Raw genomic sequence first — 27,316 nt, forward strand, 5'->3', positions numbered from 1 at the left:
CGACGCCCTTTTTTTGAACTCCCAAGAAAATTGCGTTGCTGAGCAGCACCGTGTATTCAGATCTTCAATGTTATTGCTGCTGTTGCTCTCTTGCATTTACAGGTCATCGGTTCTTCACCATTTTTTTTGTTTTGTTTACCGCAGAGTAAATTCTCCAGCTACTCAGTTCAACTGCCTAATATATATAACAACGTAAAGTGCCCCTACCCAACTCACACCCCATACATCACCGCATACAGTAGTCTGACATACAGATATACGCATAGAACTGACCCCCCCCCCCCCACCACCAGCTGCATAGGCGCAGTCTCATCCTCGAAGCCTGCGCTGTTGTTGCTCACCACGCCTGCCCCTTTCCACCTTCCTCTCTTTACTCGCCGCTTCTTCTGTCCGCACTGTGTGCCGTCAATAATAATAAAAAGTGTTGTGACCACCTTTTTGCAGTTCTCGTTTGGACGAACATGTTGGGCACGGTGGACGAGATCGATTACGATGGCGATCGTGTCCGCAAGGTGGTGGTGCGCTTCCCCGCACTGCGCGCCGGTGACTCTGCAACGGTGAAGGAGGTGCGAGCGTGCGAGCGGATTGGCCAGGGCTCCTTCGGCACGGTGTACCGCGCCGTTTGTGAGGGCTACCCGCGACTTGCGTTGAAGATATCTACCGGCAAGAGCACCCGGCTGCGGCAGGAGTTAGACGTGCTGAGTCGCGTGTGCACCAAGGGCCGACTGCTGCTGCCGCGCTTTGAGTTTGGTGCGCTGAACAAAACGGCCGATTTGATTGTCGTTGGCATGGAGCTGTGCGTGCCGAGCACGCTGCACGATCTCCTCCTTAGCACCCGCATCACGAGCGAGGCGGAAATGCTCTTCATGGCCTACCAGGCCGTCCAAGCGGTCTCGTACGTCCATGAGGAGGGCTGCATTCACCGGGATATCAAGCTGCAGAACTTCGTGTTTGATCTGGACGGTAATCTGAAGCTCATCGACTTTGGACTTGCCTGCAACTCACTCAGCCCACCGGCGGGCGACGTGGTGGCGGGGACGGTGTCGTTTATGTCTCCCGAGATGGCCCACAACGCACTGCACAAGGAGAAGCGGGTTAGCGTCGGGGTGGCGGCGGATGTCTGGTCCCTCGGCATCGTCCTCTTCTCCATCTTTACCCAGCGCAACCCTTACCCATCTGCGGAAGCGGCAGCGCGCCATCGCAGCGCCAGCACTGAGGCCACCCCACAGGAAATACCCAACAGCTGCAGCGGCGCGCACAACAAGGAAAATAAGAACGACGTCGGTGCGCAGCAGCGCCTGAATGAGCGTCTTCTCCGGCGTGTGGCGGCGGGGGACTGGCAGTGGCCCGTCGGCGTCGGTGTCTCGCAAGACCTGAAGCAGCTCGTCAACTCGATTCTCATCGCCAGCCCGGAGAAGCGACCGACCGTGGAGCAGATCTTGCAGAATAAGCTGTGGAATCTGCGACGGCGCTACCCGCCCGCGGCCGTCGCCGCGTTTCTGGGCGTGCAGGACGACTTTTTACTCTCCCACGATGACGCGCACCTGATGCGGGCGGTGGAGGAGCGAAGTGCCGGGGTGACGGCCTCCCTCCTGCACAGCCGCGTGCAAAGCCCCGACCATGCCTCCTCGTCTTCCTCCTCCAACAACAACAACGGAGCTGATGGCAGCCGCAACGCTCACACAATCCACTCCCATAGCTCGCACAGCCAGAACGTAGAGGAGCAGGATAAGGAGGTGCATCAGCAGCTACAGCAGCACGTGCCCGGTACGACCACGCCTCCTGTACGAAGCTCTCTCAAGGTGGTGCAGCGCGGCGGCGAGGGCGGCGTCGACGGGGCAGTCGCCGTACAGGTTTATGACGTGCGTGCCAGCACCCGCAAGCGCAGCAAACCCATTCGCGAGATTTCAATCGTCATGGCCGAAGAGACAGCGAAGCGGCGGCAGTCCAGGTCGGGTCGTCGTGGCCAAATTGCCGCTGCCTCCGCACCATCGTCGCGACGGCCCTCTCGTGCCGCGTCGGCCGCGGCGGAGGGAGACGAAGAGGTGAAGGAGGAGCCGCGCCGTGCATCGTCTGCAGGGGCGTCGCTGTGGCTTCAGCACTCGACGGTGCCGAGGACGTCACGGGCGATGTTTCTTGATGACCGGGTAGACGAGGAGGCGGGAAAGACGACAGATGAAGAAATCGAAACAAGTGACGAGGATGTCGTTGAGATTCCCCGCCCGCTGGGAAGGGCAGCGAGCAAGTCCGGCTCCAAATCTGTATCCAAATCATGCTCACGTCAGCGACACGCCAGCAAAAACTCCCGTTTCATCGCGGAAGAAGGCGAAGATTCGAAGAGACTGGCTGTGCAAGAAGACGAAGAAGACGCCACAGACAATGCAGCCGACAACGCGCTTACGAAAACTTCCGTGGTGACCTCCGCGCCGGTGCTGTCCGGTTCCTCTCAACCTTTGATCCCCACGACCGCGTCCGCCACCGAATCAAAGCCATCCGCGGCTCTGCAACGAGAGGAAGGTCAGCGATCCGGAAGTGTCGAGTTGGTCGAAATAAGCGGCAGCACCGATGAAGCTGCTGTGACAACGCAAGGCAAACAACGACTGAATGGCACTCATGTGAACTCAAAAAGCCGCACGGCGCCTCACCTCCGTTCGCGCGACACGTCGCTACGGCAGACCTCCTCCTCCATCCTGCACGGCGTCACGCAATCTTCCTCTAAGAGTCTCCCCACGGCGAAGGAGACGGCGACAAAGCCGCAACTAGTAGTGGACTCCGCGACGCAGGACGCACAGGCGTTCTCGGCGGCCAAACCGGTGGTCAGCAGGAGTAGCTCTTTTCCTAGTAAGTCCGACAGTCGAGGCATTGCTACGGCCCCGCCTGCTCGACGGGTCGCACCACTTCCGTCAAAGCGAGCGCAGCGTGTTGCCTTGGAGCTGAGCCTCGACGTGGTCTGGCAGGACGAGGCTGATCATCGCCGCAACCTCTCCTCTGCGCTTCTCATTGAGCACGCGTGGTTGCTCGCGAGCTTCCGACTGACCATCGAGGAGGACCAAGAGCGCTACAACATCACCTGGCTCGCCGAGGAGCAGGAGAAGTCAGCCGCACACCCGCATCGCTTCAAGGAGATGACGCGGGTGACGAGCAAGAAGTACCAATACGGCTTTGTGTGTGACTTGTGTGATTACGAGTTCCTGCCGGATGGGCCAGACGAAAAAGACCTTCATTACTTTCACTGTCCTTGCGGCCGTGACCTGTGCCCCGACTGCTTCGAGGAGTACCAGCGGCAGTGCACGTGTTCGTGCTGCCACGTTGTGCACCCCAACAGCTGTGTGCTGCGCGAGCACCTACTGCAGACGGGCGGGTCGCAGCTCTACAGAGGCCTGAGGGGAATCGCGAGGGGTACCGCCGCCCCTCACGTCGACGGGCGAGGCACCTATCAAAGCGCACCGGCTGCGACGCAGAACGACGACGGCATGGAGTACGTGCCGGCACCGTCGTCGCCGCCACAACTGCAGCCGAAGCGCCGCAATGGCCGCCCACGCGGGTCGGACGCCCTCGTCGGAGGCAACACCACGACGACCCCGCCGGCGAGTCAGAATAGCATTCGTGCTGGAAAGGACACCGGCCGTCGTCGTCGTGGTAAAGGTGGTCGTGACGGTGGTGAAGCGGGCAGGTCCGCCGCCGCCCTCGACGTTGACGTGGAAGGGGCGGACGAAGTCGCGCAGATCCACCCCCCTCGCATGTCCATCGCAGCGATGCAGCAGGAGCGCGTTGCCACAGCAAAGCCTTCATCTGCAAGCCCTTCATCGGAGTCGCGTTCTCTACGGGGACGTGCTGCGGACGCTCGTGCAAACGGCGCCGCAGATGTGCCGCAGCGGCCGGAGGACTTGGAGGTGAAGCAACGACCGGTGGAGCACCTCCCTGAGGGACCGTGGAGACCGTTTGCGCGTTTTAAGAAGGATCGCAAAGAGGCGGTGGCGCGACAGCCCACGCCGGAGGAGCGAGACGCGCTGCTGAACGGTGACTGGATTCGATACTTCTACTTGTTTCCAAATTCAGCGGCCGATGCGGGTCGTGGTGCGGTGGACGCTGAGGACCCCTACGCGTTTGTCTATCACGCTCAACCTGGTCGCACCGGTGCCATCTTCCTCACCAGCGACTTCCCGATGCATTCGGCGGTCTTCTCGATGCTGGAGCGACAGTTTTTTGTGGTGGATCAGGTGGACACCGTCGACGGGGCGGACAGCACCCGTGCGACCTCGTTGTTGAGGGCGAAGGGGCAGCCGGACATGAAGATTGCCTTCCAAGCTCTGCAGGACATCGTCGCGTACGACACAAATATGATGAAGCAGCAGCGCACGCCGGGCACGGTGTCGGTCTACCAGGCACCGCGCAGTGCGTACAGCTGCAATGGCGAGCCTTTCTTGTATGTGCGGTGGTTCCGCTTTAACGAAGATCGCACCCTCAGCGCGTTTTTGCTCTCCAACGGTGCGGTGCAGGTGTTCGTTAACAATGAGTATGAACTTCGCTGGTTTGATGAAACGCGCAAGTTTCTTATTCGCTACAACGGTGTCTGCGAGCTGGTGGAGGACAACGCCTTCACTCTCGCACCTGCGATTAATCACCTGTTGTACGACTCCTTCGACGGGTAGTTTGAGTTTGTGTGGTGATGCACTTGTACCGCTGGTGGTGACGTCTTGTTTCTCTCTCCCCCCAAAAAAGGAGGCATTGACGTTCTTCGTTGGTGGCCGTTGGATTGAATTTTCAAGAGGCGCCTGTTTGATTCGTCAATCGTGCATAGAATTTGTTTCATTACAACGAGGCGAGGGCACGCAGCGGTGTGCTTCTCTTCGTTTCCTGCTCTTACCTCTTTTTTTGTTGTTTTGATCTCCTTTTCCAGCAGTCACTTCCATCACTTAAACATCACCGGCACAGCTGAAGGGTGCCGTCGTTCATCGAAGGAAGAGCGGACACTCGACTACTATGCCAACGCTGGTCCTCAGAGGAAGCGCAAAACGGCGAGGTGATATGCATGGCTGCGCCATATACCTCATAATTGGTGGTTCTCAGCTGTAACGGTTAAAACTGTACTTGGCATGACCTGACCTGTGCGGCTTGCTTTAGTAAACCTTTTTAGTTTGCTGCTGTTGCGTCGTTCTCCATTCCTTTATATGCATTTCATCTCCACATTTGGTGTCTCTCTCTCCCTCACCTTCTTCCCGAAGAACACGAAAAACCTCTCTCTGCAGCTTTCCTTCACCACGACAGCATTGAATTGGAAGGCGATCTGCGCTTCCTTTTATTAACGGACCTTCACACGATTTTGCTGTAGCGGTTTTTTTTTCCTCGTCATCGAAATCACCTGCTTAACGACAGGCGGAAAGAGAAGCCACAACAGCGACCCCACGAAGCAGAACATGTCAGCCGAAACATTTCGTGAGCGTACGCTGGCGACGCAGTACCAGCCGCGACAGTCGCTGCCGCCCAACTTTAGCGATGTACTGAAGGAGTACGCACGTGAGGTGCTGCGAAGTCAGCCCGAGGACATCCTCGAGTGGAGCGCGGCGTACTTCAAGGCGCTGGCGCTCGAGACGGACCCGCTGCAAGCGAAGGAGCCCCCGGCCGATCACTACATGCCCGTTGTCGAAGACCCCGACCGCGAGATGCTGGCGAACAAGATGGTGAAGGTGTTCTCTAGCATGGACCCTGACGGAAGGGGACGACTGCCACTGTCTGCGGTGCGCCGCGCCTTGCAGAGCGGGTTTGAGCTGACGGAGCAGCAAGTCTTGTACCTCCTAACTGCCTCGTTCACTGTCATCGACGACGAAGACAGCGCAGCGGCCTCGATCGAGTACAACGCGTTTGCCTACGCCGCCGTGCGCACGGTGCAGTTCTTCCAGCAACATCACCTAGAGTTCGAGGTGGATGGCGCCGACAACGCGACGGTGCACGGGATGAACCGCACCGACGTGGAGCAGGGCTTTCTGCGCATCTTCCGCCTGTTGGATGAGGCGGGCACGTGCCGGCTGCTATTTCAAGACTTCAAGAGTGCGCTGGAGAACGCGCCGTATCACCTGACACGTCGCGATATCCGCGTCCTGTGCATAGAGTGCGTGGCCTCCCCCGGTGCGAAAGACGGAGAGAGCGAGGGAGAAAAAGATGAGGTGGCCGCGGGGGCGCAGGTGGAGGTGGAGTACGAGCAGGAGCTTCCGCACATGTTCGATCGCTTGCAGTTGGCCGAGGCCTTCACGCTCTTCGAAGAAGAGGAGGATGAAAACTAACTGCTCTTTCGTTCCCCCCCCCCCTCCGACTGGTGCTGCTCTCACCTGTTTTTTTTTTACTATTATGTATACTAGTGTCGAGGAGAGGAGTCCGTTTGAATGTAAAGGGCAGTGCTGTGTTATATATATAAAAGAAAAATCAGAGCTCATGCGCGGACGTTGCCTTACGCGCACTCTTTAATGGTACGACGTCGTGACGTTCGAGCGATGGTTTCTAAACCTTTTCGCAGAAGCCTCGCCATCTTGTTCTATCTTAAAAGCGCGTTTACTTCCCACTTGCAGCTACGCATCGCGCTGTGCTTTGTGTGGTAGACTCAAATGGTAAAGCTGTGAGAGCTCTTTACACGCACCTTTTTTTTTTTAAACCTACCATCCCATATTTCTTCTCACTGTCCTCTCTCCCTTATCTTTTCTTTTATTGGGTGTCATCACTCGGGTGTCAACTCTGAATAAACGTGCTGACGGAGAGTGAGATCCGCAGCGAGGAGGCGTCAAACACATTTAGGAGGTTCACCTCCCGCTACTCATACAAGAAAAGAAAGAGAAACTGCGTGCTTCTTGAGTCCTCCTTCGCGGAGTAGCCAACGCCGAGAGAAGAGAACAGGTCTGTGTTGTTTCTCTCTTCACTGCAGGCGGAACCTGTACGAGAACGTTGCTGCCGTATCTCACAAAAGAAGTACAGTTCTCACGGTTCATGGGGCGTGAGTCCGGTCTGCGTTGACACTAGTGCCGTTTTCAATTTAGACTCCTGTCCTTCGGTTCAATATAGTTCCTAAAAGGGTCAATTCCTTTTTTTTAAATGGACACGAATACGCTCCTGGCACTCGCGCAGAGTGCGGTGGATCTTGGCAATGTGAAGGCCGCCTGCGAGTTTTTCGAGGTGGCACTCGCGCAGTCACCAAACAACGACGAGGTGCTCGAGGCGTATGCGGAGATCATGATCCACTACGCCCAGGACCCTGCCCGTGCCCAGCAGATGCTCCGTCACGCCATCGAGATCAACCCAAACCAAGGCTACGTCAAGTACTTGAACTTAGCACAGCTATGCGAAGCGGCTGAGGCGCTCAAGTGCTACGAGAAGGCCTACGAAATCGCTAGTTTGATGCTGCACGGGTGCCGCAAAAAGAAGATGAAGAAGACGCTGCAGGAGACCATGGCGACGATGTGCTGTGCGGTGGCGGAGCTGTACCTGACGGACCTCTGCTTCAACGACGACGCGGAGCAGCAGTGCGAGCAGGCGGTAACGCGGGCGCTAGAGCTCAACAGCGAGATCGTAGAGCCGCATCAGCTACGAGCGTCGTTGCGCTTAAGCCAGTGCCGACCCGAGGAGGCGCTCGAGGCGTTGCGCATCGCGGTTGACCTCACGCATCGCCTCGGCGAAGAGCACCAACCAACCTACGAGTCCAAAATCGAGCTGGCCCGTCTCCTGATGCAGGTGGAGCCCGCCGAGGCGTTTTCTTTTCTATTAGAAGTTCTCCAGTACGGCGACAACAACCCCTACGTGTGGTTTCTGCTCGGCGAGTGCGCTCGCATGCGGGGGCGCTACATCGACGCAGCGCGGCTGCTGCGGCGGGCGCGTGTGATGTTGGTCGTGTCCGGCGGCGACGCGACTTCGCTCGCCGAGGTGGACGCGGCGATTAGTGTGCTGGTGCAGGAGATGGGCGGCCCGGCGGCGGTGGCGCAGGTGGCCGACATCGACCACCCCAATCCGCTGGAGCTCTTGCAGCCAGAGGATGACGGTGCTGCAATGGAGGCGACGGGAGAGCATGACGAGGCCGCCGAGGAAGACTTGGCTGAACCGGAGTGGGAGTCGTGCGATGAGGATGAGGCGTGAGGAGTAATACGTTGCGCATAAGAACGAATAAGTTCCCTGATTTAAGAGACAAAAATCCCTATCTTCTGTGGGAACCGTCCCACCGTTAACGAGTGCGGGTAACAGGCTTGTGGCTAAATGGACGGCAACGCTTCTGCAATCCTTTTCCGTGTCCTGCGAAGGCTAAATTGGAGTGCTCGATGATTTTCTTTCACCGCTCGGCACCACGACGAAACGATATCTTGTGGGTTTCCCTTTCACCCGAAGCTCCCCAAGGTGATCTCTTTCAGTGTGGCATACGCATGGGAGTTGTAGCTGCCACTTCTGAGCCGAAACTTGCCATCGTTTCCATTCTTTTTCATTTTCCTCTGTCGCGAGTTCAACGCGCATCTGTCCTTCGTTGAAGTACACACACTCATATATATATATAAAGAGAGAAGAGGCGAACGAGCAGCACATTCGCCGCTTTTATTATCGCCCGTGTGCCCTTCGACGTCGTGAGTCGCTTTGGCATCATCAGAAAGAGATAGGGAAGGAAAGCGCATTTACTCTCTCCGGCTGTGTGTCCGTCTTGCACACTTCTGTAAGTCAGCTTGTATTCGCACCTCGACTCGGCACCGTCGTCGTGGTCAAGTGACGACAAGTAGCATCAAGACCGTCAACGCACACGCACACACACACACACACACACGCAAACAAGCGCATTTCTTGACTCCCTCGCATTAATTAACTGACACGCTTCGCGAAACAGAACATAGGAATGAGTCTCTACACGCGACGAGACAGGGTGGACGTGTCCACCTCCGACAGCGAGATCAACTCTGTCGCCTCCAGCGGTGTTCAGTCGCCCGACGAGGTGGTCGAGGAGCTCGCGCGCATGGCACTGGCAGGCCACTACTGCGGCAACCCAATGACCTACGAAACGAACCAGATGCTACGCGGACACGGCCTCGCGCGCCGCCCAGGAGCGTCAGAGATCACCGCTGCCGGTCCGTCGCCCCCTCTCACTGCCAAGCAGCCCCCTCGTGGAGGAACAACTGCCGCGTTACATTCCCTCTCCTCGCATGTGTCGCCGCAACGCACACCCTTCTATCCACGGAGACTGACACCCCGCGCAGGTACGATGACACCGACGGTGGAGCCGGAGATGGCGGACGACGTCTCGCGAGCGCTGGGACGCATGTACCGTCACCTCGCACGTGAGTACGCGGCGGAGATGCAGAAGGAAGCGGCGGATGCCACGGCGGCGGCGGCCAGTACTGGCGGCGGCGGTGCTGGTAAGAACGACAGCGATGACGAAGTTGCGGCGGCGGACCCGCCCAAGAAGCCAAAGCAGCGGCAGAAGTCAACTTCACCGGCACTGACGCGTCTGCTCGCCAAAAGTAAGGTGCAGGAGCTGCGACAGACGGAGAAGTACCACAAAATCAAAGATCGCGCGGAGGAGGCGCGCAAGCACCCGAAGCGAATCCACGTGTCACAGAAGGCCGTCGAACTCGGTCGTCGTCTGTACCTCGGGGCACAAGAGCAGCGACGGATCTTGAAGGAGATGCAGGATGAGCAGGAGAAAAAAGCGGCGACCGAGGAGCGTAAGGCGTGCACCTTCCAGCCGTCCATCTCGCGCTACGCGGAGCGACTCGCGTCGTCGGGCGCGTACTGCACCCTGGAGGATCGCCTGGAGGATCAGGCGGTGTACGACGAGGAGCGGCAGCGTCTCCGGTTTGAGCGCGCTGTGGAGAGTGAGAAGGAGTGCACCTTTCGCCCTGCCCTTTCGGTGGGGACGGAACAGCTCATCGCACGCCAGCGTCGCCGTCACAGTCAGCGTCGACGGAAGAGTCGATCACGGTCGCGGTCGCGGTCACACCGAGGGCGGAACTCGTCTGCTCGCACGTTGCCGTCTCACGAGCCATTTGATCCGGGCGAGCGGCTTTACCGCGACGGGGCGGAGCGCCTGCTGCGGCAGCAGATACGGCTGCGCAGGGCCGCCGCGAAACAGCAGCGCCACGTCGTCGGCGGGCAGCTGCGTCTGTCGGCAGAGAAAGCAGACGACCTCGCCCATCGCTTCGACACGTGGGCGGTGTCGCGCGAGCAACGGCAGGCGCAACTGCGGGATGCGGTGGAGCGCGAGACTCGCGACGGCTCGCATGCGGCATCGAGGCGGACGGGAGAGGAGGCAGCTGGCGCAACACGCGGACTGAATCGATCGCCTTCCGCGAAGAGTGCTTCGACGGCACGGCCGAAAAGCAGCCCTTTTGTGTCACGGGGTGATCAGGAAGGCGAGGGAGAGGGGGACAGCCACAGCACAACGCGCACATCACTGCGGGCGCCACCCTTGCCCAGCGATAGCCTCGCCCCGGCCGCTTCGCGCGCATCCGCACATGGTGTTAACGGTCACAACAATAGAGCAGCTCCGGAGGCAACTGCAATAGGGGTCGTGCCTCTTCGCTTCTTTGCCACCGCCGGTTCCACCAAACCCCACAGCGGCGCGGACTCTAGCACTCAGGGCGACTCTTCTACGGAAGCTTTGTCTCTCGACCCGGCAGCGCGCAAGGCGCAGCTGCGCATCCGTCTCGGCGCGCTCTTCTACAAGTACGCCGTCGCACCGACGTCTTCTACGGTTAGCCTGGCTGAGGTGAAACACCAGGTAAGCTGCTACTACCCAGAGGACTGGGGTGTGGCCGCAGCGCTGAGCTCCTCCTTTGACGACGAGCAGCAGCGACTGCCCAAGAACGAATTCATGGCGGCCCTCGCGCGTTACATTGCGCAGAACGGGCCACAACCATGGTGCATGCCCCAGCAGAGAAGGCGCGACGGCGGCAATGGCCATCCGCACGGAAGTCCCACACCGACGAGCGACAAAAGTTATGCGCCTGCTGCGACGGCAGCTGCGGCGCGGGGCGACTTCCTTGAACGTCTGAATGCTCCCACGAGCTCACTAGGGTCCTCCGCCAAGGAGGAGCAAACATCTGCAGCGGCAGCGGCAGCAACGCGTCTACAGGCTGCCATAGGAAGTGCAGGCAGCAGCCACGTTGATGTTCCTTCATCCCGGTCTGCAACGCCGACGGACTCGGTCAGGCAGGCAGGAGTGGGCATCTTGCCCAGAAACGGCGGGCAAGGGAGGGAAGGTTCCTTGTCGGCCGAGGTGGCTCCTGCGTCTTCCCTTGCGGTCGATCACAAACCTCTGCGGACTCACATTTATCATCGTTCAAGAGGAATCGCGGGTTCTTCTGGGTCTCCCGCACCGGGGCGGCAGGCAACAGAGACTCCTGTTGAAGTGACGCCAACGAACGGGCCGAACGTCGACTCGACGGGTGGTCTGACTGCGCCGCATTCCGCTTCCGCAGACACAGCAACACGGCCCAAAGAGCAACGTTCCGCTCCCCGCACCGCCTCTCCCGAAAAAGGACCTGCGGCGCAGCTCGTGCAGGGCTATCAAGGACACGTGCAGCGACATCGTCGATCCATGACGGGGATCAAATCGGGCGTTGAGTCAGCGGGTTCAGGCGAGAGAGACGAGAACTGCACCTTCCAGCCTACACTTAACCGGCGTAGTGTGGAACTGAGCAGCGTAAACCTGGAGAAGCGGTTGCTGTACGCACGTGAGCTTCAACTGAGGCGCCAGCAGCTGCAGATGCTGCGTGCCTCGGTGCTGAAAGCGGCAGACGATGACTACTCGGTGGCTTCTTGTTCTCGTGCTCCTGCCTCTCCAGGCAGTGCCACGAACAACGCGGCCGCCTCTTCGACTCCCCGTGCAGCAAATCTAAAAACCCGCGGTGCGCGAAGAGCAGGCCTTCCAAAGAGTGCACGTACACCACCCAAGCCGCAGCTCACCCCTCCTCGCGCATCTTCTGGCGACGGCGGCGACGTCTCTTCCGCTGCGCAGGTGAGGAGCCCGTCTATCAACGTGTCGAGTCTGTCCAGCACCACAGCAGCGGGCGAACACAGCGGAGCAACGGTGTCGAACAGACCGTCTCCCGCACGAAAGGGGCCGTGCCCGACGGAGGAGTTGAAGAGTTTCACCCTGGCAGGGCCGCTCGACCCACAAAGCCCCACACGTTTGTCGACAAACGGAGCGGGCGAGACGCCTTCAGACAGCGCTGCGGTTGTGCCGGCGGCGTCTCGCTTCCGCGCAACGAAGCCAGACAAGGCTGTTTTAGCCGCTGACGACGTCGTCACACCACGCCACGCCGCCCGACGGCAGCAAAACTTGAATAGAACCGCTCCTTAATAATAAGAAGAATGAAAACTGCTGTTGCTGCCGTGCTGTTTCATACTCTCCCTACCTACCGCATAGAACTTGTATTTGACACAACTGCATCTCTTTTTTTGTTTGTTTTCTGAATTCAATAGCTGAACTGCCTGACATTCACACACCATTAGATGCACCGTATTCCGCGCGGCCACGCGTCGTTTACACACCTGTTCGTTGACTTCCTGTCCTCTTAGAATGCGTTTTTCGCAACTGCTTTAAAGAAAGAAAACACAAACAAATCAACCCATCTCCCGCACAACCAGAAAACACACCTGACGAAACCGATTTTCACCGCGCACTTTTTCTGTCGGTGACCTCGGTAAGCAAACCGCATCTATGGGAGAAAGAAACCAGGCTCGTTTTAGAGCTTTACGAGAATGTGCCGTGTGAGCGGTACACGCGTCGTGTCTCTGCGTTAGTTTCCTTGAGAACAGGTGTTTTTATATTCATATGCCGGCATCATGGTTCTCGTACAGACTACTACGGACGTACTCATCCGCTGCTTACTGCCTCTTTTTCTTGTCTAACATGTCTTCACCCCCCCCCCCCCACACACACACACGTGCCTCAAAAACCTCCCTTTTGTTTTCCCACCGCAGAGAACTGATTGAGTGGCTCGTTGCGTTCTTTCTTGCCGGCTTTCCTTCGACCACAATGGGCGATCCGTTTGTACGGCCGGGGCTGGAGTACGCGCCGCACGTGGAGCAGGTGCTGTTGAAGCATGAGGGTACTATGACCCTGGAGACGACCAAGGACGACTGGATGCGCTCGCAGCACCGGGACACGCTCGCTGCATTGATTGAGAAACGTGATCAGCTGGAGTACCTGTGCATCGCCGAAAACCTGCCGCCGGCAAAGATGGAGCGGATTCTGCTGGAGCGGATGGTAGATCCCATTGCCAAGCGCTGAGGACTGCTAAATTCGCCCTTGTGTAGCGGTATCGTGGAAGTTGCCGTCCTGCCCACCTTACGGCAGCTGTTTCCTTGTAATTTAAAAAGCTTTGTGCTGCTGTGCTGGTCGGCGTTCTTGTTTCACCTGGTAGCGGTGCAGCCAAGCTTTGGCGTTTCATTTGTTTTTTTTTTCCTTTCTCTGGTACTGTGTGATACTCCCGTTGGGGGGTTCAGGTTGTTTGGAGAAGAGAAGAAGATCTCGAGGAAAGAAGACAACGTTTTGATATGCTGCTGCGGTCCATTACGAAACAACTGACGAGTCTTTCGGAGCTTCAGTTCTCTGTCGCCCTCAAACACGAGCTCGGCCGGCAGGCTTCCACAGTCGGGTCCCGAGCTGTGATGAGGCCTTCGCGTTCTTTACTGTCCGTTGTATCATTCTTTTTCTCTTCTTTCCAATTGCTGCTTTGCTGTTGTGAAGGAGTACGGAAGCCAACAGTGATAAAAACAGTTAGCGACAGTAGCACCTTTACATGCGTCGTGCAGCAATCGGCTGCTGCTGCGGAGGCATAGCGACTGCCTTGTCGGCCGTCTCCACCGCGGCCGCTCCGTCGCCAACTACCACGCTCCGACGATGGCAGACGCGCGTGCCCAACAAGGGCTACCGCAAGCAAGCCACGGACATCCCCGATCGCATCAGAGACGCCATGGCCCTCTTTGGGGCAGACATGAGCAACATCACGTCGGAAGAAGACCCACCCTACGTGCCAGAACAGCAGCGGCGACAGATGCTGCAGGAGGTGATGTCCAGCACCCAGAACACAATGCAACTGTCCAAGATGGACCGTCTGCGGACCGCGCTTGATGCCGTGCGAAACGAACCGCCAGGCGACGACAAGTGGCAGGAGGTGTACATGTTTTTACGGACGACGGAGATGAGCACCGAGGTGATCAGAAACGAAAGCGACGTCTTCCCAAAGGCGCAGAAGCTGTGGATCGAGATGGAGCTCTGCGAAGAAAAGCGGGTACCGGCCTTGCTGAAACTCCCGAATGGTATGCCGGTGCTGCCCATTTTTACTATGGAGGAGTATTACGATCACTACCTGGGACGCACCGAGGCCTTTGAGTCCTGCTGGTTTCCCGTTCCCCGCGCCGGGTCGCAGTGGGAAGAGTTCTGCAAGTTGCCCTTTCCAGTCTGCGTCACCGGTGGCATTCAGCATTTCAGCATGCTTGCAACGGTTGCCCTGGGTGGTCCGCAGCTCGGCATCCTTGTCAACCCAGGTCAGCGCAGCAGCAAATTTATCACCTACCCGGAGATGGTGACGCTAACTCAGATGAAGCGGCAGAAGAGTAAGGACCGCAACCTGTCGCTCAAGACACCGTCGGCCGATGGAGGCGCATCGGATTGGGTTTTTGACGTGCACCTCATGACAACCTTCGACACGACCAAGATGCCGCTGGTGCGTCTCGAGCCGCAGGATCTGCCGGCTCTGCTGAAGGACCGTCCACCCATCCCACCCGTTGCCCAGCTGGAACTCCAGTTGCTGCTCTACAAGTATGACGCGATCCAATCCGTGTATATCCGCACCGTCGACCGCCCAAAGTGGCGCACCATCTTTGGCGCATCGGAGAAGATGACACAGATCGACGTGGTGTGCGACCCGGCCAATAAACCGGACAAGGAGTTCTTTGCGCACCTACAGCGATGGAGCTTCATGAAAGAGTTCAACAGCGATGTGCACGTGGAGCTGGCGAGTGCGTCGCCGACGCGCGACGGCTCCTCCAACTCCTTCATGTGCGTCTTCTCGCAGCAGGACGCGGCGCTGCTGCGGTCGACGACAACGTTCAGAGGACGCACACTGGCGGATGAACTAGACTTTAACGCGCCGATTTCCGATGCGCAGGGCAACAAGCCGTACGAGCATCATGTCAGCTACCACTGAGCGAACGCCGCCATCGGAACACCTCTGTACTATTTTGTTGATATAGTTCTTTTTTTTTTTCCTGGCGTGCGTGTTTGACAAGGGTGCGGTAGAGAAGAGAACAGAGAATGCTGCTGCGGTGTTCTTTTGGGCTCTCTCTTGGATCGCAGCGCTGGTGGTGGAAGACACTTCAAGCGATCGGAAAAGAGAGAAAGCACAGTTGGAGCGCAAGTATTAATAAGGAAGTGTACAAAGGACCCTTGCTGTCATTCTTCGTGGTCCGTGTCTGCCCGTGCAGCACCAACTGTAAGCGCTGTTGATAAAGCAGAGGATCAGTACACGCACTAATCACTCTGTCCAAAGAGCGAAAGAAAGTGGAAGAGCGCGTTGCCTGTGCGACCGGCTACACTTTGCTGCGTCATCACGAGAAACCACAACAAAACAACTGACTTTCACCCTCTCTCTTGTCTGTTCTTCATCTTCACTGTTGTGGCCTTCTTTTTGTTTTACAACGACGACGACCACCACCAATAATAATAATAATAATAATATTAATGATAATAATAACAGAAACTCCACAAATCCCTTCATCGTCAAGAATCATTATGTCCTTCACAAAAGGCTCACAGGCGGCGCGGGACGTCATCAAGTTCCTACACACCATGGGACGACTGAAAGATACCGCACGCCGCGGCTGGGTGGATAACGCGCTGCCGAACCCGGAGTCCATCAGCGACCACATGTACCGTATGTCCCTCATGTGCATGATGTGCCCTGACACGGCGTTAAATCGCGATAAGATGATCCGCATGGCCCTCTGCCACGACACCGGCGAGAGCATTATTGGAGACATCTCCCCAGCCATGAAGGTGCCGAAGGAGGTAAAGAAGCAGCAGGAGACGCAGGCGGTGCAGGATCTGTGCGAGCTGGTTTCCTCCTCGCCCGACACCACCTTCAGCAAAGAGCTCGGCGACCTCTTCAACGAGTACGAGGCGCAGGAGACGGCGGAGTCGCACTTTGTGAAGGACATGGACCTCCTCGAAATGATTGTGCAGGCGCATGCGTACGAGCGGATGAACCCAGGCAAGGATCTGGCCAGCTTTTTCTTGTCCGGAAAGCACATCCAGCACCCCTGGGCCCGCGCCATCTTTGAGACATTAGAGGAGACCCGCCCGTTTCTGCAGTGGGAAAGGGAGCAGCAGCAGCAGAGGGAGTCTAACATATGATCGCGGTGTGACTTCCGTTCTTTTATATAGAATAGGCGTAAATCCATTGTGATCTGCTCCCTTTACATCTTCTCGTTGACGTTCAACGACGTGCTTTGTGTATTGCGGAAATGAGAGAAGAACCGTAAACGAGCACGGCAAACCTGGCAAAGCAGCCTCGCCGATGCACACAAAGGCTTCCCTCTGTTGGAATAATGTGGAAAGGGTGGCGGAAAACTGTTGCACTGGCTGCCTGTGATGGGCTTTGAAACGTCTGTGAAGTTGCGAGATGCCTGGCTTTAAAGCTTTCTTGTTCCGCTTCATTGACTTCACTCCTCAACTCTGCCTTCCCCATGCCTTTTTTTGTGTATGTGTCTCATTCACATTGAGAAAGCGCTTCAATGGCGCACGAAGCGATCTCTATCCGTTTTTCGCAGCTCACCTATAAAGGCCAGGGAGGCGGTACTTGGCTGCTTTTGACCCTGAAGTATTCCCCCCTTTTTTATCGAGCCGATTCACGACAAAAAAGCCTACAGTATTTCCGCTCTCTTTTCTTTTCTACCTTTGTGCTAAAATACGAACTGAAGCATGGCCTGCTACGGTGATCCGGAAGCACATCGGTGCATCCTGGAGGAGGTGGCCGCCCGCCCTGCTGCGCCGCGGCTCATCGCGTATCTGCGCGCTGCCGTGATGGCCTCGCAAGGCTCCGACGTTGGCATCCAACAACTCCGTCGCTTCCCCGGTGCGGTAGAGCAGCCGGGGCCCCACCTCAAAGTCACCCTCTCTCTCCTCTCTATGACGGTTCTCGCCTCCACCGCCAAGCCGTCTTTCCGTAGAGAGCAGCAACGAGTGTACGAGACACTGGCGCGCGAGCGGGCGTCGTTAATGCAGCAAGGTGAGCAGCTTAAAACGAAGCGTAGCGACGACGGCGGCGTGCCACTGCTGTGGGGAGTGTCCAGCGGGGTTGCTGCAAATGTATCCGTCAACGTTGCGAGTTCCGACATCGGCAGTGCCTCGGCAGTCTTCGCCGCCGCCGCCGGTAGCGTCTCTTTTGCGCCGTCGAGCAGCGGTGCGGAGGAGTCGAAGATGCCAGAGGAGGAGACGCTTTCCCCCATGCAGCGATGGGAGCAGTCCATGGACGTGTTGAACTACGGCGAAGCCTACGCGAACTACCTGAGCGGCTTTACGGTGCTTTGGTACGAACTCTTTGGCCCCCACTACTCCTACCAGCCGGGGCCTCCGTTGTCGAGTGCGGGAGATGGCGAAGCGGAGGCGGGCGGGTGGGCCTCCAGCTCGTCCCCGCCCTCTCCCCCCAGGCAGTGGGAGCCGCAGGTGCCGCCGCACCTCTACGCCGTTCGCTGGGCCGAAATCCTCACTCCGCAGCGCCGTGCCTGGTACCAAGGACTGCACAACGTGGTCAAGGAGTTGCTGGTCCGCATCCTCAGTCGGGAGCTGCCGCTGGAGCTGTACGCTCTTTTTATCCTGTACGCCAATCTCTCGCTCCGTGTCTACCTCTTGCAGACCCTGGCGGAGGTGTTTGAGTGGACGTCGCACTACTTGGATGTGCTGTGCTACGTACACGTGATGCGGCAGAGCTATAGCATTCAGTGCGAGATGTCCGAGCTGCAGCGCGTTTGGACCTCGTTTGGCTTGTTCGACAGCCGCTTCATTGAGGACTGTCGTGAGTTTAACAAGATGTACACCGAGTCGCAAGGTGCTTTCTCGGAGCAGCAGGTGATGGAGGGAAACACCCTCGCAACATGCCGCAACAGCACCGCGCCGGCAGGACGGTCGCCGATGCCAGCAGGTCCAGCGGCGCGCTCCTCCTCTGGACGGGCACACACACATCCGCACAGCACCGACAGCAGCGAGGAGACTGCCGCTCCTCGGGCCACGCCGGCGTTTTCTCCCCTAGACGCCACCTCCGCTGTCGCGGTGAATACCACTGCTTCCACCTCGAATACCACCAATGGGGCTGCGGATACGATGCAGCGTATTTTTCCCTTGCGCGCCGCCGTGGGCAACGCCTCCTCCGACGCGGCAGACGCCGTCCACTCGAGCGCGTCCTCCAGCCCCGATGATGAACCACTGTCATCTGCGAGCGAGGTAGGGGCGGACACCGGCACCCACCGGGCGAAGCGTGCCGTCTACCTTCCTCTCTTTTACACCTGCTGTTGCTTTACCTGGATCTTGCAGCGCTCCTTTTGGAGCATGTACGGCCGCTGCTCGCTGTTGCTGGAGAGCTGCTTGGGGAATGCGTCAACGCCGCAGGTGCTACGGGTAGAAGTGAAGAGCGACAGGGAGAGCGGCGGCAGCACCTCGGCGCTCTTTGCCGCTTCTTCGCTCGGCGCACGACGTCGCGGCACAGCAGCCACGTCGACGGCGACTTCGACGCGCGCGCTGCCGATCCCATCGTCGGCGGCGGCGGCGGGCGGGGGTGGCGGGGACAGGCGGGTGGCAGGCGCGGCAGTTGGCACTGCCCCGTCGCCGAAACCAACCGCGGCCCCCCACGCTTCTACCCCACCTGGGGGCAATCTCGGTCAGGGCAGCACGGGAAATACCCGTCTGGCAGGCCGACCACCGCAGGCTCCACGCACTTCACTGCCGCAGCCACCGATGCAGTCCGAGCAGCACCAGCAGCAAGCGCAGTCTGCGATGGCTATTCCCCAGCACAACAAAGCGGCGACCCAGACACCGTCAAATCCGCCAAGCAGCGTGCAGACCCCTGCGGCGGCGCTTCCCACAAGCACCCCGTCGCTTGCATCGGAAGCTGCCTCGCCCTCTGCGACCACACGCAATAGCAATGGAGGCGGGGAGACATCTGGATTGCATTCAAGATGGGCAATGCTGCTGCACATGCTCGTCCCCTGGCGCCATCAACACCACAGCAGTCGTAGACTGAATGAAGAGCACAGCACTGCATCGCCCGTCCCAGGCAGCCCGGATGCGGCCTCTGCTTCTCCGCCAGTGGCGCCGGCAACACCTCAGCGCTCTAGCAAAGAGGAACTCGCTGCGACTGCAAACTTCGCGGGGAAGGAAGAGGATCGTACTGCCGCAGCTGCTGCTGCATCCGCGTCGTTAACGTGCTCGGGCGCGCCCTTTTTTCTCAACTACACGCATCGCGCACGTGAGATTCAGCTCTACGAGGACCCTTCGGCCAGCTGCACGGGCAGCGGGCGTACTTCCGACTCTGACCCGCTCTTCTTCGAAGAGTTCCACTTTTTACGAGAAACGGGCTGCTACGTACTGTCTCACGCGCTGCGCAATATCACCTGCTACCCCCGCTACCCCGCCACGTTGCTCATCTTCACCGACAACACGCACCGTCCAGGGCGGGTGTCGTGGTGCGGCCACAAGTTTTCTGTCCTCTCCTCCCCCGTCGACGACGGCGAGGAGCGGCGGGGCTTGACTCCGTGGGTCCTGTGCGCCGTCATCCCTCACACGCGACTCGCTTCCAACGGCGCGGCGCGTGCGCAGCAGGAGGAGCGTCTTTTGCAGCACGTGGCGTTTCAGGTGGCCGGCGCGAAAAGCTCGCGCGTGCGCTTCTGCACGGCGAACTCTATCTTCTTTACGTTGAACGGGGGAGCGGACATGGATGGCGGTCAGCTGTATTTTGCGCTCCATCTCCACGTGCCGCACACAATCGGCGAGGGCGGCCACGTCTCCACGGAACAGGTGATGCAAGAAGAGAGCCAGTGGGCTTTCCGAGAGCTGGGAGAGCTGCACTGCAGCTGGGCAATGGCGTGCACGTGTAACGAGGCATTGCGCGTCGCCTGCCAAGTGGGACCCGTCGACGACCAAGCAGTGTAGGTTCAAGTGCTTCAACAAGGTGACGCGGGTTAGAGGGCGGAAGCGGCAATGAGAGTTATGTCGACTTGGGCAAGAGGCAAGCTGCGTCTATCTCCTCTGCGTATTTCTCCTTTCTTCTACCGTGCCGAGGTGACCCGCACAAACACCTTCCACAATCCCTAGTGTTCTACCGATGATTTTCACACTATTTTTTTTCCTCATTACCAGTGCTCCAAAAAAAAGAAGAAGCCAACAACAATACGGATGAATATCGGTGTGGAGAAGGCTGCTTAACCGCATTAGATGTCTGCGCGTCGTAAGTGAAGGCTCCTGGGTTTCTTTTCCATGTTCGCAACGCGCTGCGTTGCGGGTTCTCTAATGGCGTGATTCCGCTCCTGTCAAGAGAAAAGGCGGGAAACATCCTTGACACTCGCTGGCCTGTTCTTGCCTTTTCATTCGACTGTTTTCTCTATTCCTGCTCATTTCCGCCTTTTCCCTCTCTTCTCATCTCTTTTCTCGTTGTTGTGCTGTGCTGATATTGCTGCGGTTTCTTTTAAAGCAGTCGACAGGCTTTCAAGAAGTATCCTTTGAAGACGCCAACCCTTTTTTTAAAAAGGTGAGCGTGCGCACTTTCTGTCTTCATTTTTCGCTTATTTTTCTTTTTTTTTTCTGCCGGCTTCCGCCCTTTCGACGTTTACTCGCGTCGTGTTAAGACCTCACTAGATCAAACTTCGCTCAGTTTTCTTTTATCACCTTAGATACATCACTTTTTTTTCAACTCTTAGATTCTCCTCTACGTGTCTTGTATTCTTCTTCTTTCGATTGTTGTCTAAATACGTTTTTTTTTCTTTCTTTATCAATTTCTGCTGTTTGCTGTTTCAAATAACGATGAGCTCTGTCGCTGTCCCTGCGGCTGCCGTGCCAGCGTCGCGGCTGCGCTCGCGTTCTGTCAACACCAACCACGCCGTGTCCTCGAAAGCCGCAGGCGCGAAGGCCTCCGTGACGAAGCGGACTGCCTCGCTGAGGTCTGCGGCCGTGCGTCCGCGCAGCACCAACGCCCCCGCCGCTGCGGTGGTGCCGCTCGCCGCGTCCTCCATGGCTCACCGTACACGCAGCGTCGTGAAGCCGTTTGTTCCCGTCGGCAGGCAGGCGTCCGCCGGGGACGCAGGCAGCGCCGCTGGAGTTGCTGCGCCGCTGCTTTCACCCCCGGCGAACACCTCTCACCCGCGCGGCGATGCCCCGACGACGCAATCGGCGGCGGCAATAGCAGCCTCCAGTTTCAGGAAGACCTCCTCACGCAACAGTAAGATTTCTCCCACCACCGTCCAGCACAGCAGCGGATGCGCGTCTCGCCTTGACTCGGTGTGCAGCAGCCTTCTTGGTAGCGGTGATAGGGGCTCGGTGCAACGGAATCCTCAGACGCAGCAGCAGCACCCTCCCGTGCCACACCTCGGCCATGTGTTTCGAACGGCACCGTTAACACGAGCAGCCACAACGGAGTGCATCCTGCGATCCGCACGACAGCAGCAGTCCTCTGCTACTTCCGAGGAGCGCAAGAAGTCGTCGCCGCCAAGGTTGGGCAGGTGTGGCCGCACGCAGTCCGCCAACGACATGATACCGCCCCCGTCGCCCCGCCCAGCTGCTGCCGTCGCCGCTGTTCTTTCTGGCCGCACCTTTGGCTCCGCCCCAGCCTCGCGGGTGAACTCCGTGAACTCTCACCTAGCGGAGGCGGAACCCACGGCCGTGTCGCGGGCACCGCGAACGCGGGTGGCGAGTGCGGCCTCAGGAAAGCGCAGCGCCTCCAGCAACAGCGACATGCATGGGGTTGCTCCTGCTGCATCGGGTACCTTCGTCGCTGCACCGTCGCGCTCGACCGGTGTGCGGCCGCTGCTCGCGGCCAGTCGTCGTCTTGCACAGAAGGAAACAGCTTCCACCGCGGGCGCGTCACGCCTGCGCAATTTGAGTGCGTCAGCGACGCAGCGCTCCTCCTCCCCGTCTGCGCAGGCGAAGACGGACAGCCGCGGCGCGCGTGTGGCGGTGGCGGCTGGCCCGTCGCCCTCGCGCAAAGGAGCGCGGGGACGGTCGGATGCGGCGCACGTCGCCACCGCCGATGCCGCCTTCCCGCCCCCGCCCCCACTGTCCTCGAAGTTTCAGCAGACGCACACCGGCTGCCCCCCTCCGCTCTCGTTTGGTGGCTCTACTCGTGGCGCGGCGACGGCTGGTGCCGCACCGAAGGGGCCGGTGTCACCCATCCGTCGCACCGCCACTGCGTGTCCCGGCAGCGCTCAGGTGTACGCCGCTGCCCCGCTGCCGGAGGAGGACGCCACGCGCGACTCCGCTGGTTTCAGCGCGGTGGTGGCGGACACAGTCTTCTCGTGCCCGTGGCTGAAGCCGGGAACGTTTTCCACTCCCACCAACCGCGACGGCGGCCGTGAGGCGAGTGAGGCGCCGACGGTGCCCTACGAAGGCTCCACGGGGCTGCGTCCGTCGATGTCCCTATCGCCTCGCACCGACTTCGATTCGATGTCGCTCTCTGGACGCGCGAGTTACGGGATGTAAAAGAAAAAAATATCGTAAAACTACAGGGGTGATTCTTACTCTTCGTTCTTTTTTTAAAGTACTTTTCAACTGTACATTGTGTATTTGCGCACTGTGATCGAGCGTGTGTGTAAAGAGAGACAGGGAAAAAGACAGCGCAGAATACTAGGGGTACGGTGCTGAGTGCTGCACTGCCAGTTGTTTATTCGCGTTCTTTGGCTTTCTGATTCATTGTTTCTCGCGGAAATTCGTGTCTTTACACTTCTTTTTTTATTTATTTCTAAACCAAAATCGATTCTCTTTAAACTCTTAGATGTTGCTTTCCCTTCTCTGGTGCTTTTCATCCCCCCACCCAGTTTTTCGAAGGATGATAAAACGAAGCTATACTTGTACAAGGCCCATCATTTAGTACCTTTCTTTTAAAGGTTTCCTTTCGTTTTTACACTACACCCCAATCAAGTGCGTTCTTTTTTTTTCCTGTACTTTTATTTTTTCGAAAATTGTATTTTAGTGTTCCACGTGACGTGTGACGCTTGTGTTGTTGTTGTTGTTGTTGTTGTGAGAGAACAAAAAATCAAAATAAAATGTAAATGAAAGAGCGCACTCGTCACGTCTGGAAGTGTGGCAGAAGGGACGTTGTTTTCCTTTCCCAAAGGCGCTTGTCTTGCACCCCTGCACGCGCGTGAGGTGTTTCGGCGTTGCGGCTGCCGATGACAGAAGGAAACGAGGCAGAAGTATCACACTTCGGAAAGCTTTCATGCAGAAATGGGTAAACAAACAACAAAAAACCGTAGCTGATCGTGACAAATTTCGTAGAGACCTGTCAACGCACAACGATACGGGTGGAAGCGGCCACGAGCAACTTTCGCCCATTCTGCTTCATCGTTTTGTTTGAGCAAGCCTTGCTTTATCGCTTTTTTATTTCCTCTCCCCGTTTCTCTCTTTCTATCCTATCACACACACACACACACACACACGCAATCCCACACCTTCATCCTTACCACATCTGTCACCGACGCCACCTTCGCAGCTCTTTTTCAGAGTTCCCAAACCTAAAATTGAAATAACAAAATCCAAAAAAAGAAAACTCAGTATAACAAACAGATATTGTAAGTGGTTTACTTCGTTTCCTTAATTTACTTCTTTCCTGTTCTTCGCTTTTATTCGTGCTATTTTCTTCCTTTACATATTAGGCATTTCTTTCCGCACGCGTCGAGTTTCATCTCAGCGAAGCAGTTTTCACCCGCATCACCATGGCGTTCTCTGGTCCGAATCCCTCCATCTGGGTCGGTGGCCTCGACCCCGAGCTCAACGAGCAGAAGCTGTACGACTATTTTGTCCGCATCGGTCCCGTCGCGTCGGTGCGCGTGTGCGTCGACTCCGCCACGCAGAAGTCGCTCGGCTACGGCTACGTGAACTTCCAGGACCCCGCCGACGCCGAGAAGGCTCTTGACCAGGCTGGCTCCAAGCTGGGCTCCCGCTTCCTGCGCATCGCCAAAATTCAACGGGACCCCTCGAAGCGCCGCTCCGGTGTCAACAACATCCTCGTTAAGAAGCTGCCGAAGAGCGTCGACACGTTTGCCCTCAAGGAAATGTTCGGCAAGTTTGGCCGTCTCACCGCAATTGGGTTGGCCTGCGACGAGAAGGGCGAGTCCCGCGGCTATGCCCGCATCTCCTTCGAGCGCGAGGACGCCGCCGTGCAGGCAGTGACCGAGCTGGACGGGATGGAGATGGACGGGCAGGCGATCGTGGTGGAGCGCTACCAGGCGCAGCACCGCGACGAGCTGCTGAAGCAGTTCACGAATCTGTACGTCAAGAACCTCGACCCCGCCGTCACGGACGATAAGCTGCGCGCCTTCTTTGCCAAGTTCGGCGAGGTCAGCTCCGCCAAGGTGCGCGACCTCGGCGATGTGCAGAGCGAGGTCGGGCTCGGCTACGTCGCGTTTGCGCAGCACGAGGACGCCGCCAAGGCCGTGGAGGAGCTCAACGGCAAGGAGTGCGAGATCGCCAAGGCGGGCACACCGCTCGATGTCAGCCGCTTCCGCTCCCGCGAGGAGCGCCAGCGCGACCGGGAGCGCCAGCGCCGCGAGCGGGCCCAGCAGCACAGCAAGTACCCGAACCTGTACGTGAAAGGCTTCGACGACACCGTCACGAGCGAGCGCCTGGAGGAGCTGTTCCAGCGCTACGGCGAGACCGTCTCCGTGACCGTCATGACCGACAAGGACACCGGCATGTCGCGCTGCTTCGGCTTTGTGTCCATGAAGGACCAGAATGCCGCCTCGCAGGCCATCCAGGAGCTCAATGGCAGCACTTTCCTCAGCCCCCGCCCGCTCTTCGTAACGTACGCCCTGCGCAAGGACGCCCGCCGCCAGAACCTGGAGGAGCGCAGCAAGCAGTTCCGCATGCGCCAGAACCCGATGAACGGTCCTGGCATGGGCGGCGTGCCTCCGATGGGCTTCATGGGCCCCCAGATGTTCAACAACGTCAACATGCCCTTCATGAACCCGCGCATGCCGATGATGCCGATGAACGGCATGGGCTCCGTGAACGGTATGGGTGGAGGCATGAACCGGCCGATGGCGCCCAACGCGATGAGCCAGATGCGCTCTCGCCCGATGCCGCAGAAGCCGCCGATGCAGTCTCTCATGCCCCCGCAGCACCAGCAGGTCCCGCAGCAGGGCCAGAACCTCGCTGCCGTCCTCGCGAACCTGAACCCCGAGCAGCAGAAGAACGTGCTGGGCGAGCGCCTTTACAGCTACATCGTGCGCAACCACCCCTCCGTCGCCGCCAAAATCACCGGTATGCTGCTTGAGATGGACAACACGGAGATCTTGAACATGCTGGACTCCCCTGCCGTGCTGGATAGCAAGATCGCCGAGGCGCAGGATGTGCTGAACCGCCACATGAGCGTTTAAAAGGAAGCAACACGAGCGTTTTTCTGTTGTTGTTGTTTGAAGGTGAGGCAAGACGATAAAACAAGTAGGAGCAAACACCATCGTGTGAAAGAAATCGGAAAACCCAAAAGTCATGAGTACGTCAATGAAAGAAAAGGCGCACACGCACACACACACACAGGCCAAGAGGACATGTGCCTCAACGGGGCTGTAAAGGATGCACTCGTCTCTTTCTTTGAAGCTCCCTCGACCACTGTGAATGCCGGAATAAGAGCACACGCGCTTTTCTTTTTTATTTCCCCCCCATTTCGACTCGCTCCGTTGTTTTTGTCTTCTGCGTGCTGCAACAATTAACTAAGTAAAGCTGTTGGGCTACGGAGAGCGTGATGAGGCAATACAGCAGTTTTGAAGGCAAAGTCGAGAATGGGGGGAAAAGGAACGAGCTGACGTGACGGTGTCTTCTCCCAGGGTTAAGCTTTGTGTTGGAGGAGTTTTCATGGAAAATATCGGCGTTTTCATTTGATCTGCACGTGAACGTTTGAGTACCATCTTTATTAATTCCAAACGTTGACGCTTATCGCTTCGTCGTCACGATTCGTTGCAGAAGTTTTCCTTTCCGGGTCATGTTTAAATCAACGTTGGATATATAAAATGCTTATGTAAATTCAAGGCATCTATTGTTCCTCTTTCCGAGTTACACGTTTTCACAAAAAAGCTGATCTGCTTTGTAGATTGGTGGTGGTGTGTGTGTGTGTGTTGAGAGCAATGCAAGACAAATTGGGCCGTGAGAGAAGGCGTTTTTTTTTTGTTCTTCTCCTCTCAACTTCGATGCTCTTTCTTTTACATTCGCACTGATTTATACTTCTTGGTATTCTTGTTACCTCGGGCAGTTTTCGTTGTTGGCTGTGCTAAAGCGTTTTCTCTTACTTCGTTTCCGCACTACGTTCTTTTACCTTTTTTTTCTACTTTAACTTCTTTTTTTTTTGGGAATTATTATGGAGAGAGCTACTCTTTTTCGACGTTTCTTTGTTTTTCTTTTTTTTCTCTGGTAGGTGTACGCGTGAGCGTACTTGTGCAGGGATGCGTCGACGAAGACGTTCGAAGATGGTGGATTCCAACGAAAGAAAAGAGGAAAGAAAATGTATCGTGGAGTGTGGTGAGGTGGAATGAGATAATCAACGAGGATGCGTGAACGCGTGCGGAGCGGTCTCACCGTGGTGAAACAAAAAAAAAGACGAGAAGAAAACACGCTGTTCATGCGGCGGTGACACCTTTGTCGTCACTCTTTCTCTTTTATGTGACATTCTCCCACCCTGGTTCTCCAAGTTTTTTCTTTTCATTTATTTCTCGTGCCTTCTTCGCAATGGGGTTGCGACGTCAGTAGAGACTCTACCTTTTTTTTTTCGGTTGAGTTTTTTTTTTTTTTGAGGGGGGTTCGTGGTGTGTAGGAGTACTTCTCGTTGCGTGTCCTCTGATGCTGTTCCTCGTCCCTTCAATTCGAATGGGTTTGTGTGTTTTAGGCGGATGCTTTTTCTGTTTCTTATTGAGGAGCAGAGCCTTACGCCTCCTCTCTTCTCTCTCTTTTTTTTTTCTTCGGTGTGCTGCGATTTGACGCTTTCGTGCTATTGGTACTCTTCTCCCTCGCCGTTTCTGACTAAAGGAGGCAACCCCCTTCTCGTTTCTAGTTTTCCTTTTATATATATATATATATATATATATATATATGTACTAGTGGTAG

At 57.3% G+C, this 27,316-nt stretch overlaps 10 protein-coding genes across 11 annotated transcripts; all 10 read left to right on the forward strand.

Annotated features, from left to right (window-relative positions):
• Window positions 1-461: 461 nt before the first annotated feature.
• ABB37_00641 (putative protein kinase) lies at window positions 462-4,652 on the forward strand (the record flags this gene model as incomplete). Its single annotated transcript, XM_015796923.1, has 1 exon — window positions 462-4,652. The coding sequence occupies one exon, from the start codon at window positions 462-464 to the stop codon at window positions 4,650-4,652; it is 4,191 nt and encodes a 1,396-aa protein (XP_015664931.1).
• Window positions 4,653-5,223: 571 nt separating this feature from the next.
• On the forward strand, window positions 5,224-6,281 carry ABB37_00642 (hypothetical protein; the record flags this gene model as incomplete). Of its 2 annotated transcripts, none has more annotated exons than XM_015796924.1 (1): window positions 5,224-6,281. In XM_015796924.1, the coding sequence occupies exon 1, from the start codon at window positions 5,418-5,420 to the stop codon at window positions 6,279-6,281; it is 864 nt and encodes a 287-aa protein (XP_015664932.1). In that variant the 5' UTR covers window positions 5,224-5,417. The 2 variants fall into 2 exon arrangements, with proteins under 2 accessions (XP_015664932.1, XP_015664933.1); XM_015796925.1 differs by having other exon boundaries at window positions 5,248-6,281.
• Window positions 6,282-6,760: 479 nt separating this feature from the next.
• On the forward strand, window positions 6,761-8,115 carry ABB37_00643 (hypothetical protein; the record flags this gene model as incomplete). The annotated part of the gene is made up of 1 exon (XM_015796926.1): window positions 6,761-8,115. The coding sequence occupies exon 1, from the start codon at window positions 7,081-7,083 to the stop codon at window positions 8,113-8,115; it is 1,035 nt and encodes a 344-aa protein (XP_015664934.1). The 5' UTR covers window positions 6,761-7,080.
• A 383-nt stretch (window positions 8,116-8,498) lies between these two features.
• Window positions 8,499-12,319, forward strand: ABB37_00644 (hypothetical protein; the record flags this gene model as incomplete). The annotated part of the gene is made up of 1 exon (XM_015796927.1): window positions 8,499-12,319. Exon 1 carries the CDS (start codon window positions 8,855-8,857, stop codon window positions 12,317-12,319), a length of 3,465 nt encoding a protein of 1,154 aa, XP_015664935.1. The 5' UTR covers window positions 8,499-8,854.
• A 621-nt stretch (window positions 12,320-12,940) lies between these two features.
• Window positions 12,941-13,252, forward strand: ABB37_00645 (hypothetical protein; the record flags this gene model as incomplete). The annotated part of the gene is made up of 1 exon (XM_015796928.1): window positions 12,941-13,252. The coding sequence occupies exon 1, from the start codon at window positions 12,998-13,000 to the stop codon at window positions 13,250-13,252; it is 255 nt and encodes an 84-aa protein (XP_015664936.1). The 5' UTR covers window positions 12,941-12,997.
• A 457-nt stretch (window positions 13,253-13,709) lies between these two features.
• Window positions 13,710-15,173, forward strand: ABB37_00646 (hypothetical protein; the record flags this gene model as incomplete). Its single annotated transcript, XM_015796929.1, has 1 exon — window positions 13,710-15,173. The coding sequence occupies exon 1, from the start codon at window positions 13,764-13,766 to the stop codon at window positions 15,171-15,173; it is 1,410 nt and encodes a 469-aa protein (XP_015664937.1). The 5' UTR covers window positions 13,710-13,763.
• Window positions 15,174-15,720: 547 nt separating this feature from the next.
• Window positions 15,721-16,378, forward strand: ABB37_00647 (hypothetical protein; the record flags this gene model as incomplete). Its single annotated transcript, XM_015796930.1, has 1 exon — window positions 15,721-16,378. The coding sequence occupies exon 1, from the start codon at window positions 15,758-15,760 to the stop codon at window positions 16,376-16,378; it is 621 nt and encodes a 206-aa protein (XP_015664938.1). The 5' UTR covers window positions 15,721-15,757.
• Window positions 16,379-16,945: 567 nt separating this feature from the next.
• On the forward strand, window positions 16,946-20,167 carry ABB37_00648 (hypothetical protein; the record flags this gene model as incomplete). Its single annotated transcript, XM_015796931.1, has 1 exon — window positions 16,946-20,167. The coding sequence occupies one exon, from the start codon at window positions 16,946-16,948 to the stop codon at window positions 20,165-20,167; it is 3,222 nt and encodes a 1,073-aa protein (XP_015664939.1).
• Window positions 20,168-20,703: 536 nt separating this feature from the next.
• On the forward strand, window positions 20,704-22,705 carry ABB37_00649 (hypothetical protein; the record flags this gene model as incomplete). The annotated part of the gene is made up of 1 exon (XM_015796932.1): window positions 20,704-22,705. The coding sequence occupies exon 1, from the start codon at window positions 21,035-21,037 to the stop codon at window positions 22,703-22,705; it is 1,671 nt and encodes a 556-aa protein (XP_015664940.1). The 5' UTR covers window positions 20,704-21,034.
• Window positions 22,706-23,712: 1,007 nt separating this feature from the next.
• On the forward strand, window positions 23,713-25,599 carry ABB37_00650 (putative mitochondrial poly(a) binding protein; the record flags this gene model as incomplete). The annotated part of the gene is made up of 1 exon (XM_015796933.1): window positions 23,713-25,599. Exon 1 carries the CDS (start codon window positions 23,938-23,940, stop codon window positions 25,597-25,599), a length of 1,662 nt encoding a protein of 553 aa, XP_015664941.1. The 5' UTR covers window positions 23,713-23,937.
• Between the last annotated feature and the right edge of the window lie 1,717 nt (window positions 25,600-27,316).

Source organism: Leptomonas pyrrhocoris, assembly GCF_001293395.1.
Source record: "Leptomonas pyrrhocoris isolate H10 chromosome Unknown, whole genome shotgun sequence".
NCBI lineage: Eukaryota > Euglenozoa > Kinetoplastea > Trypanosomatida > Trypanosomatidae > Leptomonas > Leptomonas pyrrhocoris.